Source organism: Crocodylus siamensis, chromosome 5, assembly GCF_052110815.1.
Source record: "Crocodylus siamensis isolate JL-2025a chromosome 5, ASM5211081v1, whole genome shotgun sequence".
Taxonomy (NCBI): Eukaryota; Metazoa; Chordata; order Crocodylia; family Crocodylidae; genus Crocodylus; species Crocodylus siamensis.
Genome location: NC_143399.1, coordinates 205,229,223 through 205,246,395, shown reverse-complemented (window position 1 = coordinate 205,246,395; position 17,173 = coordinate 205,229,223). Strand labels below are relative to the sequence as shown.

At 44.6% G+C, this 17,173-nt stretch overlaps 1 protein-coding gene across 2 annotated transcripts in view; it reads left to right on the top strand.

The window, feature by feature from the left end:
- Positions 1–240: 240 nt before the first annotated feature.
- SMARCC1 (SWI/SNF related BAF chromatin remodeling complex subunit C1) overlaps positions 241–17,173 on the top strand; it is a 139,963-nt gene continuing 123,030 nt past the window's right edge. For both annotated transcript variants that reach the window (XM_090048004.1, XM_090048003.1), the window contains exons 1-2: positions 241–483; positions 13,711–13,830. In XM_090048004.1, coding sequence (XP_089904130.1) covers positions 256–483; positions 13,711–13,830 — 348 coding nt within the window. In that variant the 5' untranslated portion in view covers positions 241–255. The remainder of the gene's footprint in view (positions 484–13,710; positions 13,831–17,173) is intronic.

Sequence of the window (17,173 nt, the reverse complement as noted above, 5' to 3'; positions counted from 1 at the left end):
CAGCCCCCCCACTTCCGCGACTAGACTTCGCGCCTACCCTCCTCATGCGCAGAGCCAATAATAATAATAATAATAAACCCATCAGGGGAAAAAAAAAAGCGCCTTGGCTGTGCCGCCGGGCATGCGCACAAGTGTCGGGCGCCGTGCGCGTGCGCGGCGGTGACGCAGGTGGGCACCGGCGCGGCGCTGGCGGCAGCGGGCGTGGGTGGCCGAGCATGCCCAGAGGGGCGGGGCGGGGCGTGCGCGTCTCCACGCATGCGCGGCGTGAGGCGAGTGGGCGGTGCAGGCCCGCGCGGGCGGCGCACGGCCGGGGCAGCAATGGCGGCGGCGGCGGGCGCCGGGGCGGCGGCGGCCCCGGGCTGGGCGGCCCTGGCCGTGGCGCGGCGCAAGGACGGCGGACCCACGGGCAAGTTCTGGGAGAGCCCCGACACCGTGTCGCAGCTGGACTCGGCGCGCGTCTGGCTCGGCAAGCACTACAAGAAGGTGTGGGCTGAGGGGGACGGGGTGCTTCTTGGGGGTCGCTTGCTGTGGGCTGAGGAAAGCTGCAAGCCCTCCCGTAATTTGGGGGGTCGTTACATGCTCATCGGGGGATTAGGGCAACAATAGAGAAGAAAACGGGGGTGGGAGCAAGGGGTAAAACGAGGGCAGTGAGGGGGGACGCGGCCAATGTCTGCTCGCCCGCCAACGAGTCCGAGGAGCCAGTGGTGAAAGGGCCCCGTGAAACGGCCAGAGATGCAAATGCATGAAGGACAGAAAAACATCTCCACGGCCCCTGGCCACAGCCTCCTTCCTGGGCAGAGGAGTCTCTTGTGTAGTTGCTGACTGGGTGAGATCAGAGGTCCATCTTGCTCAGGGTCCCCTGTCATTTGGACCCCTCAGGTGGCAAAAGGGTCCGTGTCATGCAGTGGTGATCGGGCCTGGGGCACTGCGCAGGATTGCAGGGCTGTTTTTCTGCCCCCGGTCTGTCCGTGCAATCAGGTAGTGTCCACCAGCTCCTTGGACATGTTCAAGGGCGAGTGGATGCCGTGTGGTTTGCTCTGCTCAGTGTCCCCCTCCCCCCCTTGCTACATTACTTTTGTCTCTTAGTTGTCCCAAGTAATCAGTGACATGCCCTCGGTGGCCCCCCTCATTGGGCAGGGCTTATAGCTGGACTTGGTGGACTTCGGCCCATGTTCCAAAACGGGATATGGAAGGCCGGTGTCACGCCACAGCAATGCAGATGCTGGCAGGGAGAGTGACCAGGGGTTGTTTCTGCTGTTGCTGTCCCACTCGCAGCCTCCAGCACTTACAGGTGTAGGATGTTCTGATTCAGAGGCTGTGCCCCTTGCTCCGCTGCTCAATAGTGATGGATGACCCTTTCTTCCAAGAACATATCCAGTCCCTTTCTATGTCTGGCTAAACTGTCAGCTTCCACTGCAGCTGGTGGCAATGATTTTCACAGCTGCCTGATGCAGCTCTGGTTGCTCTTTTTCTCACACCTTTTCTTTTATGTGCTCCTTTGTGTCCCCACCAAGTCCTGGGACTTCCTGGTTGACCTCCTGGCTCTGGCCTAGCTGGCCATCTGCTAGACCAGGGAGGAGGCTGTGGCCAGGGGAGCCTGGGTGAGTGTGGGGCTGTCTTCCTTTTACTCTTCTGCTCGTGTCTCTGGGCAGTTTTGCTGGTCAAAGTCCACAGGCTCGTTCAGGGGCAGCGGGCGCTGGCTGGTGTGCTCTGCTTGGTGTCCCTATCTGGCTCCCTTGTTATTAACTTGCAGCTTCACTGCCTTTCCTGTTTCCTTATGATTTGTCCGAAGAAACTTGGTGATGTGTCTTTAGTGGTCTCCATTATTAAGGTGGGGGGAAACTGTAATTTCCTTGGTGGGCCATAGCCCACAATCCCCCCTGGCACAGCAAAGAGGCCTGTCTCCAACAATGGGAGAAATGGATGCCGAAGGGAAAGCATTGAACCAGATATCTCTAGAGTGATGTATCCCCTATTCACTACCCTCCCTGGATTCACCATTATCGGGTTGGAGATGCTGGGGGAAATATTTTCAACCCTTCAGTTCAGCAACTATTAATAGATCTATCTTCCATGAGTTTGCCTAGTCCTTTTATTGAATCTGGCTATACTGTCTGCTTCTGCCACCTGCTGTGGCAATGAATTCCATGTATTAACTACATGTCCCATCAGGTTTTCCTTCATCCCTTGCCTCAAGTTGCATGTGGAGTTTCAAAATGTTTTTAGACACTTGGTTAGCTAGTCTCTAGGTACATCTCTATCTTGTCTTCTGCCTGACTTCTCACTAATTACTACCTGGAGGCCTGGGTACACTTGAGAGGAGCATCATCTGGAGTAGGAGAGGTGTGTTTTCCTTCCTAGCTATCCCAGCCCCTCAAGCTAATGCCTTTAAATGGATGAGTTTTTTTCTTTCCCAATTAAGAGCATTTGTGCCTGCCCCCTTGCTGTCAAGCTTTTCCCAAGCTTCACTGACTAATGCAGCTCTTGCTAATTCACTGCCACCCACAGGATGCTGGATTGCAGCTGTGGAAACTAACAGCGCTCCTCAGTTCTCGTTCTCCTCACAGGGGAGGCCCTCCATCCATTGTTCTGGAGACTGAAGGCAGCAGTTCTTGGTTATATTCTGTTCCCGCTGGGAAGATTGATAATAAACATGCTTCATGTTTTTCTTTCCTCCTAAGTCTTAATAGGATTTGTTTGGAGAAGATCTTGGTTTGGGGAAGTGAATTTTGAAAGCCCTATATAGTGGAAAGGCTAATAATGTAGGATTTGGGAGAAGTCCTAAAAATCTGCATTTCTTTTGGCCAGAAAAGGAATGAATGTATGCATAGACTTTAAAATGAGGAAACAAGAATTTTGGGTGGAAAAGTTTCCTTCCTTAAACTTGACAAAAAAAGTTACTAAAGGTAGTTATTTATAACAAGTTAGTCTAACACGTCAATCTTAGTCTTACTCTTAGTGGCAGAATATTTCACTATCTTCAGTGGACACAACAAAGATAACGTAGGCTTCTCAATGGAATATCTCATGTCTGCTTGCTTAAGTGTGGCCTGTGGAGATACCAAATTACGAACAAAATGGTAGGAACAAAAACAACCCTGTTTTATTCATGATCTGTGTGTAAACATCTTTTTTATGTGTCTTAGATTTCTGCTGTGCATTTGAGACTAGTAAAGAATCCTTCATTTTTAATTGCAAGGGAACATGAAACTGTTTGACATGTATGGGGGGCTGTCTGTGTGTGTCGGAGGTCTAGTCCTATTGCTGTCTGCCCATTCTAGTTGAGGTTCTAAATCTTTATGCGATCCGTACTGAGATGCTTTATCCAGCATGCCTTTTTTTTTTGGAAAAGATGAGAGAGAAAATACCATGTTACTTAGAAACCTGCATTCAAATGAGATTAAATATGGAGTAATTAGATTCTCCTTTATTTTGTGGTCATATCCTCAGGGCTCTATTTGAGTAAATTGTTGCGGTTTTGTTTATATAACTATTTTTTTCTGTTAAAGTGCCTCTAGTCACTTATGATGGGCCATTACTCATTCTGCTCAAAGTGCTTTCTTACAGTTTTGGGTAGCCCTTAATTTCTAGCGTACGTCTTCTGTATGTAACATCCAGTGCCACTGATGCCAAATAAGTGGATAACTGTGGTCATATTGTTCTAGCCCCTAGGCACGGCTTTTAGGAGTTTTAAGCTCCTCTAGCTTTAATTACAGTCTGTGAGTGTTTAGTGCTTCTGAAAGTCAGACTCATGTCTTGAGAAACACTGACGGATGGGATGATGGGGATCTGTAAAAACAGCTGGGGAAAAGCCTGGCATGATGCCTCAGAAGAAATGAGCCAGGGTAGTGGGTGTGTGAGGTCTGACCAGTGTTGTGCTATCCAACCAGTGTATGTACTGGGCAGCACTTGGTTCTGAGTGAGATACCAAGGTGTATCAGAGATTTTACTGCTATAACATGCTTTGTCAGTAACCTCCTTTTTAATGTTTTAGCTTTATGGGCAAAGGGCTTGGTGCTGTTGGAAACATTGCATTGATGACCACCGAGCTGCCTGCCGTCTAGTTACAAAACAATTATGGCTTAAACATCAGTGGTGCCAGTTGAGCCCGCACATTTTCACTGATTTGACTCCACCCTGACCTGGAAGGGTTTTCCATGCTACTTCAGTTCTTGGCAGCTGTGTAAATAGCCCTTGTAATGATGGCTTCTTGGAAATGGGCACCTGGTCTAAAACCACTAAGTTGTTTACTCAGACCAGTCCCAGGTGGCTTATAAGAGAAACTGGTCTGAAGCCAATGCAGAGGTGACCACAACTGGATCATTGTGTTACTGTGTGCCTTCTCCCTTGGCTGACTTCAGTCTGACTTATGTCTTTAAAAACATGAAAAACAAGCATGTATGGCCTAACTGTAGGTAACTTGGTTCCTCTGATTTAGATTAAATCCATGAGTCTAGGTGATTTGTTTTTGGGGAAAGTGAGTGCTCCTGCATTTCAGAGCTACAACATGTGACCATAAGGGGCATCATTTAAGGATAACAGCAGTCTTAAAATTGGGCTTCCTTGGATTTTGTATTCAAGTGAGCACTAACATATCTACAAAGGTTTTACAACCTAGTTGTACTAGTATAGCTGACTAGTGGGATATTATTTATGTGGGATTTCTTTTGCTGACACAGTGAACCCTCACCCCGGAAATATGTAATCTGTAATAACAGAAAGACTTGCCAGTGGAGGTTGTTTCTAAATTGGGGAAGGGAAGATGTGGGGGTGGGCGTAGCACCATGGATGTTCGGGTAGCCTGTCATACACCTGACAAAGCTAGGCTGGCAAAACTTGTAGTGTAGACCTAGCCTTCATTAGGCTACACTGATATATCGGTCCATTTTGGATTGGCACCAATAAAAGGGAAATTGACATTATTAGCAATAAGGGTTTTTTGGCCCATGTAGCTGATAATGTCACTGATAAAGTCACCAATTAAATGCCATGTGCATGCGCGCAGCCGCCACGCATGCAGCCAGGAGTGCAGATGGGCAGCTTGGAGAGCAGGGTTTGGCTGGTAACTCTGGCGTGGGTGGGGGGCAGATTGAGGCCCCCAAGGTAAGGTAGGGAGTGGGGCTAGGGCAGGGCAGGTGCTGCCCAGCGGGGGTGGAGCAGGGAATGGGATGGAGCTGCTGGGGATGGCCCTCACTGTTGTACGCATCCCCAGGGGAAGCATGGGGACATGTGCCCCCCAGATTTGCTTGCGAAGCGAAGGAAAGCTGCCCGCTGCAGGCTGGGAGCTGTTCCAGTTTCTTCCTAGTGGGGGCTGAGCCAGGGCTGCACTTGGAGTGGGCGGGGGCAGCTATAGTGAACTTTGGGGTGGCTATAGCCCAACCTCCCACGGCATCACTGCATGGTCTGCCTGCCCTAAGTACAGTCCCGGCCCAGTTCCCCCCCCAGCTGGGAAGAGGCTGGCACAGCCCCCAAGCCCACAGCGGGCAGCCTGCCCTTGCTCTGCATGCAAATCCAAGGGGTACATGCTTCCCCCGGGGGTATGCGCAGTGGCGGGAGCTGCCCCCCCTTTCCTCTTCCACTGCGTCCCCTAGATGAGCCACCCGCAGCTCCGTCCTGCACCTCATCCCGGCTGGGCAGTGCCTGCCCCAGCCCCACATCTTCCCTCAGTGTGGGGACCCTATTATGCCCCCCCATGACTCTTCCCTTTCCCACACCCCTTCCCCCTCCACAGACTTACCTGCTGGACGCTGCTCTCCAAGCTGCTCTGCTACATATCAGCTATCGGATCAGTATCAGCTGATGTGGCTGGTTAATAATTGGCCATTGGTATCGGCCAAAAAAGTCTTTACCAATGCACCCCTAGCCTTCATTTTTGCACGTTAGTTTTTCCTGTTGTGCCAACAGCTTGGCACATGCGCTCTGTCCCAGCTTGAGAATCTTATTCTAAAACTTCCTCTATTGTATTTTCTTCTCCATAGGTTCATTCTTGCTGTCTACCTGTTTTAGAGAGTGGGAGCCTTGTCAGCTTTATTGTTGATGTCCCCAAAACAGATTAAACTGGGTTATAAGAATCTGTTTGGATTAATAGTGCAGGTTAATGCCTCTTTGGAACTGCCTTCCAGTACAAAACCCCCGTGGGGTGTACACAAGGGTAGGAGCCTGATCCTTACCTGTCCTTCTGGGGGGCGAGCTGCCAGCAGGCCGAGCGGTCCCTGAGCTGTGTGAGGGCCACCCAGGCGGCACCTGGCTGGCCTGGGCAGTCCTGGTGGGTGCCACAGTCATGGAGGGAAGCACTGCCGCCCTGGCAGCTGTGGAGGGAAGCACTGGGCCTCCACACAGCTCAGGCAGGCTCTGGGGAGAAAAAAAAAATCAGGCTTGCTGCTTTTTTTTTTTTTCTTTCAGTGGAGCCTGCCTGCGTGGGCTGCCGCTGGGTTCCTGAGCTGCGTGGGACCCGCATGTTGGTTTCCAGTGTTGCCCTGTGGGGTCAGGCCAACCCTCAGGAGCTGAATATTACGCTGTTAGACAGGAGGGTGTGACACAATTGCACATATACAAACACACAAATCAATTAGGTACACACCCACACACACACACACCCCCACCAGCTCAGGCACATACACATCCAAACCAGCCTAGGCACATGCATACCTATCACCAATTCAAGCACATACACTATACACCCCAAAAGTTAGACAAAAGTCAATTGTCCATACCCACACACTCAGTACACATATACAGATCACTAATTCATATACACACACACTAATTCACCAGTTCACACACATGCAGCCCACCTACACATAGGTAAGTTCCTAACTTGGATGGCAAGGTGTGTATGTGTGTGCTTGGGGTACCTGGGATAGTTGGGGGAAGGTTAAGTTGAGAGAGAGAGAGTTAAAGTGTAGGGAGTGAAAGTTGCCAGAACTGAGATTAGAACTGGTAGACTAGAGAAGCTGGCTGAGGAATTGAGGCTTAGGGTTACTTAAGGTAGATTGGGGCTGGAAACTGAGGCAGACAGCTGAGTTATTGCGGGGTGAGGGGTGCAGATAAGTGGTGGCAAGGAGGAGACAGCCAGGAAAGAGAGAGAGGCAGAAACCTGGGAGCTTGTGGGCTGGAAACAGGCTGACATCTTAGAGACTGGGGGGGCAGATAGGTGGTGTCAAGGAGGAAACAGTCCAGAGACAGACAAAAACCCGACTTGGGGTTTCAAAATAACAGGATTATTAGACAACACACTACACGGCCCCATGAAGTTATTGGTGTACGCACAATGGCACAATGGCAGCAGGAGAAAGAGACTCAGTGGGAGGGTTGGAGTCTAGGTGGGGAAGAGAAGCAGAGTCCAAGTCCTTGGTTGAAGAGGGGGTAGGGAGTGATAGCTACTTATCCAGGCTGGAAAGGGGTCCTTGTCCAGTAGGTGTTGTCCAGAGGGGGGTTGCCAGCAGGGCCTCTGGGTGGATAGGTGGTGTGGCATGGTGTTGGTTCAGATGGAGAGGGTGTCCCAAGGAGTTAGTCTTTACTACCCCTTTTATGGGGCAGACTACCTCTGATCCTATGGGGAGGGCCTGTCCAGGCAAGGTCAGTCCTGTTCCCAGGGCTCCAGGTGTTCTTACTGAGCATGTTCAGCCCTGGTGCAATGGTGGGTTGCCTCATCTTTCGTTTCTTGAATGCTGAGGGTGGTTCCAAGGGCTGGGTCGTTGGTCCAGGTATTGATGTTGATGGTTTCGTAATTCAGAAGCAGCTATTTTTAGACCTACTGCCATTGTCTTTCAAGCACCTTCATTCATCCCCATTCATTCAGGAACCAAGTTACGTAGGAGGGGTAGGTACGAGTCATGGGTTACACAACCGGGCCTGGGGACAGGATGGAGACTTGACAAAATGGAAACTTGATACGACTTATGCTAACTTACATACGTAGGCCTAAATCATATAGCAACAGTAATATAGAACAGTAAAAATCAATATAAACGTAATTATTATAAAATATAAAGGAGGAGAAAAAACAAAACAAACACAACTTGCTACCAAAATAAAATGGTGAAGCTTATTCTGTCTTAGCTCACTTATACTTATCTATAGGAAATAGAGAGGGAAAGAAAAAGTCAGAAATGGTCAGGGAAGGGGAGGGAATGCATTTTAAAAGAAAAAAAAAAGAAAGAAAAACTGGGGGTTTTGCTACACCAGCGCCCTGTGCACTGTTGCACGTTGTTAGGTAGCAAACTAAAACACCTTGGAGGTGTTTTATCTTGCTAAGTACAAAAGTCACTTAAAGGGGAGTATGCTGCCTTCTGTGCTAACTGCAATGCCATTAAAGCAGTGCAAAAGGGCATTTAAGCCACTTTAAAGGCCATTTTTGTGGTGTGTACAAAGGCCCTTAAAGTCTTCCCTTTGGTTTATTGAAGTGTCTTATCCTTATCAAAGGGGGTGGGGGGCTGAAGTGTGGCTGTGCTCAAAATAAAACAGCAAGTGCTCAAAATAAAACAGCAAGACAGTGATAGCCCAAAATAATATCTGGGAGTGTTGATGCTAGTTATCTCAAAGAGTGTGATTCCTTAGTTACTACTAAGGAATAAATGTAACAGGGAGGAGTTGGTTGAAAATGAGAAGTTGGATGGTAACTTGGGTGACAGCAGGGTGAATAAAAATCAAGAATTTTTTTAAATTAAAAATTGGTTTTTATTTAAAATCAGATTTTTTTATCTAATTGTTTATTTTTTAAGATGCTTTTAAAAAGAAAACTATATAAAGACTTATAGCTTAAGATATGTTAAAGTTCAAAGATATGCTCATGGAATAGCAATTATAACTTTTAATTGTATACTATTTGAGACAATATATTTATGCAGCCTTTTTAGAAAAGTTTTATAAATGGGTCACAAAAAGCCGTGGACTATATTAGGGGCCCAATCTTATGGGGTTCCCACAGGCTCCTCTATAGATTAGTAAAGATTAAAGCAAACCACTCTACCCAGTGGGACTCGGTGCTCAGTCTAGAAGATCCCATTAAGCATCTCTGTGATGCTGAGTTTCAGTTCTCAAACTGCACATTTGTGTCTCCAGAGATCACATCCTTGTTAACAGCAGTATGTGGAGATGAGAGATAACAGACCTGATCAGCCCTCTAGTCTGCAAGTTTGTGTACACAGTCAAGCCCTTGCCTCTCTCTAAAAGTGCAGAGTTTCAAGAACATAAATGAATAAAGGATATTGAACAACAAGAATGCATTTTTTTTAATGGAAAACAGTGATTCAATTGAGGCTTTCTGACCAGTTTTTTAAATTGATTTGATTTAAATCAAATCCACCTGGGTGATAGTGATGACAAAATGAAAGAGTTCAAAATCCCAAGGGCAGAAAGGAAGAAGAGCACCAGGAAAGGTCACTGGACTTGGGAAACTGGTGGACAGGATCCCCTGGGAGGCAAGTCTGAGCTGGGGAAGGAACCCAGGAGGGTTGGCTGCACATCAAGGAGACTCTTTTAAAGGTGCAAGATCAAGCTGTCCTGGTGTGGTTGAAGAGTGGGAAGTGCGACAGGAGACCAGTCTGGATAGAGAGCAGTCTGTTCAGCGAGTCCAACCTCAGAAAGGAATCCCTACAAAAAGGGAAACTCGATTGTAGTACTAAGAAAGAGGATGAGCATCATACGGGTGTGCAAGGACTATTAGAAGGCTAAGGCACAGTTTGAGATGCAGCTGGCCAGGGATGTCAGGCAAAACAAGGATTTTCCAAGTAAGAGGAAGACCAGAGGAACCAGAGGTCCCTTAGGGAATACAGGAGGGAATAAGGGCCTTTGTACACACCACAAAAATGGCCTTTAAAGTGGCTTAAATGCCCTTTTGCACTGCTTTAATGGCGTTGCAGTTAGCACAGAAGGCAGCATATTCCCTCCTGTATTTAATGCCCTTTTTTACTTCAGCCTTCACCAATAGGGGTAATTAGCAGGTGATGAGTGCAAATGGCAGCAAAGGTAGGGAAGGAGGCAGACAGCCTACAGTGATGACTGAATAGGTTAGGGATTGCTTAGAGAAGCTAGGTGCTCTCAAGTTATTAGGGCTGAATGGGATGCCCTTGAGGGTACTGAAGGAAGTGATTTTGGAGCCATCAATGTCTAGAGAGGATAGATCAAGTAGGGTTCCCCAGATCTTGGCTCATATTCAACAGTGGACCGTAAGTTTAATATGAACCAACAGCCTGGTCTTGTAAAAATAGCCAGCAGCACCCTGGGTTGTATTAACAGGAGTGTCGCTTGCAAATCAGGGGAAGTGATGCTTTTCTGTTCAGCACTGGGGAGAACTTCCTTTAGTTATTTGAACACTTATCAAATCCCCACTCAGTCTCTCTCTTCTCCAGACCAAATAACCCTAATTCTTTCAACTTTTCCCCATAAGTCTTGTTTCATATGCACTGCTCTCCACTGGACACTTTCCAATCTGTCCACATCCTTCTTGAAGCGGGGGGGCCCAAAACCGGACATTGTACTCCAGAGAAGTTGTGGAATCTCCATCCTTGGAAGTTTTCAAGAGCAGGTTGGACAGACACTTGGCTGGGATACTCTACCCTCCTATGACAAATTTCACTCCTCAAAGCATATGCAAACATTTAGGTACATTCTTATGTGGGCATTTTTCTGAAGGGGTAGGAGGTGTGTTGTTGTTTTTTAAAAAGTGATAAACTAGGAAAAATTTCTCTTATGTTTTCAAATGTTTGTGTGCACTTTGGAAAGCGCCAATATACACTTTGTTGCAAGTGCTGTAAGTAAGCAGTGTCATTTGGAGAAAGAAATATGGACTGGGGCACAGATATTGTCAAGTCAGGTCTTAGTTTGGTCACTCATGCTCTATGCTCCTATTTCCACACCTGTAGAGGACTTTGAGGATTTGGTCACATGCTCAGTGCTTTAAAATCAAAGTGTTTTATCAAATGAAGAAAATAGCTAATATAGACACAATTTTTCAGATGAATAAATGTATAAAAGGTTTCACAAAGGGATAAAACTATAAGCAGGCAAAAGCAATGGTGGCAGAATGGATCTTTGTGAAATGGGTTTTCATGATTACAGAGCCTGTTCTGTTATTCAGCAAGGCTTCTAGAGGGGTGATTCTCAACCAGAGGGCCACAAGATCCTTTTAAGGGTGTCGCACCATGTTAGCATTGTTGGGTGTGCTGTAATGTCTCGCATCCCTCAGTGAGAGATCTGTTAAGAATTTTTGAAACCCAGAGGTTTCAAAAAGAAATCCAGGGTGTCAAACTGATTCTGAAATTGTGTGGGCTTCCTGAGCCTTTGCAACATGAGACTTGCTGTTTTCATAATCCAAAAATGAGTGACATGAAGAGCTGATATTTTCCAGGGGGTTCCTTGAGCCTAATGAGGCTGAGAGCTCCTGTTGTAGATAAATGAATGCACTCTACATACCTTGGGAGGGATGGAGAGCATGCACAAACTGGCTGCTTGCTATTTTCCACGTTCAGTTCGAGAGGAAAGGGATGTGTGCTGATGGATGCATGCAAGCTGCTGTAGAAACTGGTTGGTCTGTAATCAGATGTGCCAGCTTTTGTTTTATGGGTATGTATGGCCAAGTTGTGCTGCTTGAATGTTCAACAGTAAAGCTTTCTTGATAAACAGAATTATGTTTTTTGATTTATATTTTCATGTGACATTTTACACTCCAGGTTCGTACACTTCCATTACATTAATATTAATCTAAATATTCCCATTACTATTACTACTAACTAAATGTATAGAAAGGTAATATGCACATTAATTCGAGGATGACTTTGTTCATCATGATGATGAACATATCTTACATTTGACAGTTCAGAAAACTTTGCAAAGTCAGCCAAAATAGAGCACCTTTCTTTGCTCTGCAAAGTTGGCTCCCTTTCCTGGGAGATGCAAGTAGGGTTGTTCTTTCTGATTTATCACATCCAACAAATGGTGAAGTAAAGGAGTTCAGCCGTAAATCTTATGAGTGTAAATTCCCAAAGCAGCAATTTGTCTGTTACCTTCACCCTCTTACAACCATATGCACATAAAATAACACGCCTTTGTATACAGTTTATGGTGATAAATGAATTTGTGTCATGTGTGAAATGATTGACTTGTTCAGTTTGTATTGGGAAGCTGTCAACATAAAAATGCCACAGTTAACACCTCTGCCAAAAAAAAAAAAAAAAGAGGCAAGAGATGAACAGGGTAGGAAGCACCTACCTCTTCATTCCTGAATGTATTTCCAGGCCCTTTTTGGCATATGTGGTGAGACAGCCTGGGGAGCATTACACTGCCACCTGTTTATTTTTTTGATTAAGACTTTAATGTCTGGATATGTCAACCTGACTCCCACAAGAAGTACTAAAATAACTTAATTTCTCTGAGTATTCTTTACTGTAAACTTACGAAGAAATCCATGCCTTTTATAGCATCCTTTGCAGCCTACACGGTACTTTGTTTTAGAGTTTAGACTAGGGATTAATTTCCTAACTTAACAAATAACTTAAAGCCATCTCCCTCCTATGTCTAGATGTTCAGCATTTTTAGAAAGAACAGCAAATGTTGAAGTTTTGAGTGCAATGCAATAGTCTTGGCTTCATGAATTTTTCAAGGCACTGTAGAAATTGGGCTAAATGGATGTGGAGGAGGCAGGGGGAAGGAGGCATTTTTGATACCAAGTTGTTACTCGCTAGAAAAAACCTAAGTGACTTCTCCTTATTGAACAGCTAATGTTATTAACTCCTCAAATTCTGCATGAGGAAGTAATGCCAATAACCTCATTTTACCTCGGAAGTTGTTTGCCCTGGGGATCAGGCTGCTGCCAGTAAGAAAGCCTTTTATTGTGGTCCCATGGACAGCTGTTGTTTTCTGTGCTACCTTTTATTGGACCAAATGTATAGTTGGGAGAGCATCCTACAGCTTTCCCAACTATGCAGATGGTCTGATAAAAGATATCACAGAAAATCCTTGCCTCTCAGACATTTCCTGGAGCATCCTGGCTGCAACACTCCCAACCCTACCTATTCTATGTATATGCACACATGCATGTATATATGTGTGTGAGAGCCACATGCTGAAATATGTTGCTTGGGAAAAGCATCTGATTGTAGATTACTACAAAATTTAGAAATCTACTCTTCGGTCTGGTTTTCCTGTTTGTGCACAAACACCCTGAATGTTAATGAATAGACACTAGTGGGATTAACACGCAGTTCATCGTGCAATTCATTTAAGAAAGAAGGAGCCCATAGGTTGCATTAATGGGCGGTATATATGTGTAGGCTAGAATTAGTTTTGCAACTTTAATCTGATCTCTGTCTTTAAGTATTTAAACCTTATCTGTAACAAATTATTGAGTTCATTTAGCTAATTGTGCTCAAGGCAAGATCTTAGAATGTGTCTTAAAATAACGATTTATGCTTCATGTTTTTAAAGGAATAAAGCAAATAAGCAGAAATATAGATTTTGGTAGTGACTATATTTTTAAGATAGAAACCATAAAGTTAGCTGCTTTTCACCTATTATAGAAAGGTAGGTTCTTTAACAGTCCCTTTTTTCAGTGAATATGAAAACCAATAATAAACCAAAGACCACACACACACTTAATGGAGAAACTGGATAATAAATGATGCTCTGGAATTGGTTGGGATTGGTCAATGAATTGACAAATCAGTGCGTCTTCTTCCTCTCACCCATTTAGTATGTGTTTGTGTCTTTCAGTATGTCCAAGCAGATGCTCCTACCAATAAAACATTGGCTGGGCTGGTGGTGCAGCTGCTACAGTTCCAGGAAGATGCCTTTGGAAAACATGTCACCAATCCTGCCTTCACCAAACTTCCTGTAAGTATCAGAGTGTCATGAGTGTGCTGTGTTGACAGGTAGCTGTTTCTGTTCTTGTTCGTGCAGTACTTTTTGCTGTCAAATAGCGTGTTTCTACTGAATAGTAGACCTGTCTGCTTCAAGAGTCCTTACTATCTCTAACATAGGTAGCGTGATAAGATGTGGTGCTCCTCCTGTTATATCGGTTTTAAGCCTAAAATGTCCTTCGGTTTCTGTAGTGTTCAACAGTTCACTTTAGAAATATAGGTGGACTTTGAATTTCAGCTGGCAGAACAGTGCTTGTAAAAAATCGAATTTGAGGATGCAGCTCAAATTTGCCAGGGTTTTATTTCATCATAGATTTCATAGACATTAGGGCTGGAAGGGACCTCAGGAGATCATCGAGTCCAGCCCCCTGCCCAAAGGGCAGGAAGTCAGCTGGGGTCATAGGATCCCAGCAAGATAAGCATCCAATTTACTCTTGAAGGTGTTCAGTGTAGGTGCTTGATGCAGAGATGCCCACACCCAGGAGTACTTTGAATTTCAGTCAAAACTTTTCATCAGATTCCATAGTTTGTTCTTTAAAATTTCCACTGAGCTTTAAGTGGACAGTTTGCTGTTTATTTATATGGATGCCACCAATCTAAAAATGACTTTTCTATTCAGGAATTGTTTCCTCTGCTACTGTTACAGTCGTCACAAAAATGATCTGGAATAATATTTTGAGAGCTGTCAAGAACAATTAATGTTGTTTGGTCTTATTGCCAGCTTGGTAAAATGTATCTGGATAGTCCAACTGGAGATTAGGGTCTCGCTGGGAGAGGTGCTCTGTACACATGGAACAGTGGAAGAGTTCCAGTCTCAAAAAGCTTATGGTCAAATGTGATGAGAGATGACAGGTGGGCATGTTACGTGGGAAGGACATGGTAATAGAGGATTGTTTGTGAAGGCAGCAGTGATAGCACCCCCACTGCCTTGGGCATCCAGTCCAGAGATTTAAACTAATCTCCTCAGGGCCCGGGATGGCTTACTGTATGGAGCTGTAATGTCTCGCATCCCTCAGTGAGAGATCTGTTAAGAATTTTAGCTGTTTGAATAAGCACAAGTACACTAGCCTGTTGTTGAACATTTTGATAAGAACGACAAAATGACAGTCATCACACATTTGTTGTTCTTCTAACTATTAAAATATATTAAATGTATAACACTACAGGGCATTAAATTAACCCTGTAACAGGATTTGGGCAATTCTTCATGCCTCCTACTGCAATAAAATCTCTGTCCTGAATAAATTGTTCTTTTCACGTCAAATTATATAATGGAAACTTACCACAAAACTCTTAGCAAGAATCCAGATTGCTATAGATAAAACCATGCATAGAAGACTTCCATTTTGAACACTATGAGTCTCACTATTATTTCCTAATGTTCAATAAAGAAATCACAACCTAATTATAAGAAACTCTGTTTATAATCTCTTCCTCCTTTAGCAATCCCAAAAGCAGGAAGCCATTTTTTCATTATGATAATGGAGCAAATTAACTAACCTTATAGCAAACATCCTCTTTTAGTGCACTTTTCTTCTCTGTCTCATGGGGATTTTGTTATAATAAGCTTGTACTGCAATATGAAAGTACTGAGACCCTTTTTGGGTTGTGAAATGCAATATATGTGCTATACTCTTCACCTGCTTTGCAGTTGTATAATTAAAATTTGTTTTCCCCATATAACTTTAACTGTACATTTTGGTAAAACATAGACTTATGCTAGGTTGGAAATGCATGCTTTCTTCAAAAAAAAGGGGGGTCTGTGACTTGGTCGTGGGGTCAAGACAATTGGTTTGTTAATGAAAAATAAATTAATAGAATAAATGATCTTGGAAACCCTAGAACATCTTAATATATTCAGATTTCTTATATGACCATGAGGAAGGACCACACAGTCTCTAACCAGTGTAGTATTGAAGCTGCATACTTTTGGGGATGTTGCAGCATCTAAAAGAAATGAAATTTAAATATTGAATGAGACCTCTCCCAGTTGTGGAACACTGCATCTAAGCTAAAATGTTACTTCCTGCTAAGCTAGAAAACCCTCCTAGGTGAGGCAGAGGAAATGACTTCTCACTTGGCTAAGATGAAAGATAAAATTATGCAGATTCTGCTCTTCTTGGTTCCACATCTTGTATAAGTTTGAGAACAGAGCGTGGCTTTAAATTGATGGGTAAATATGCTAAAAAAAGAGCTGTTTTAAACATTGGAATATGTTGCTGCCTCATGTGAAGGTGACTTGCTGCTGCATGCCTGGTATAGAACTGATTTTTATCTCATTGGTACAAAATGGACTGGTTTTGTCACAAACCTAGTTTATTCCTTTAATGGGTTTATAACTATGGATCGACACAAAAGGGGAATATTATTTTGGTAATAATGTCTTGTCATTTTTCTCAAATGACAGGCTGTTTTCCCTATGCACCTTTTCCTCTTCTTAGTGCTACATGCACAAAGGATTCATTAATGTATGAAGCTAGTAGGAGGTATCCCAGACTTTCTATCCTAGGGGAAACTTGGGCAGATAAGTTGCACCTTGTCCACAACGCCATTTCCCATCAGTAAGGCAACCTGAGAGTCCCATTTCTCAGGCCTGTGTTCAAACCACTGGCTCGTCCTAGCTGTGGAAATGTTTGGGTTTCTTTGTTAGACTTGCACACACGGGAGAGACTGCTTCAAATTTAAGACTGGGAAGGACCTAATGGCTATTAGATCCAGTCCCTGGTGTACCCAGGTGACCTTTTATCCTACTAAAGTCATGCCATTGTCCAGTCTAGCTCCTTTCAAAGACCACAGCTACAAATCCCCTTATGAAAAGAAAACCAAAAATGCCTCAGAGCATGACTTGCACAAAAAGTGATTGTGACAAGGGTCCTATCAGTGTCCTGTCACTGAAATGCAGGGAAATATTTTGGTTAATGTATTTGGAGGATATGAGGAAGAGGCTACATGCTGCAGAGGGAGGCAAAAACTCATTCGTTCCTTGCCATTCTGACCTGCTGGAAAAATTCATTTTTGATCCCAATTCTGGCACCTGGTTTTATCCTGAGCAAGACCTCTCCCTCCAGCTGGGTACCTGAGGTGAGGTGTAAGTCTTAGTGTCAGTGGGACATAGTTTATACCTTAGTAATCATGAATTTGGAATATGAGGGAGAAACTGGTATAGACTAAAAAGGTAGCTGGTTTTGTATGTGTACATTTAGTTTTGTAGCACATGATTATGCTGCTGGTTTTGGATTCTGATTTTGAAAACCTGATTCTGACTGGTAAATCTAATTCAAGAGCTTTACTGTTAAGATTGAATTAGCCAGAGCCCT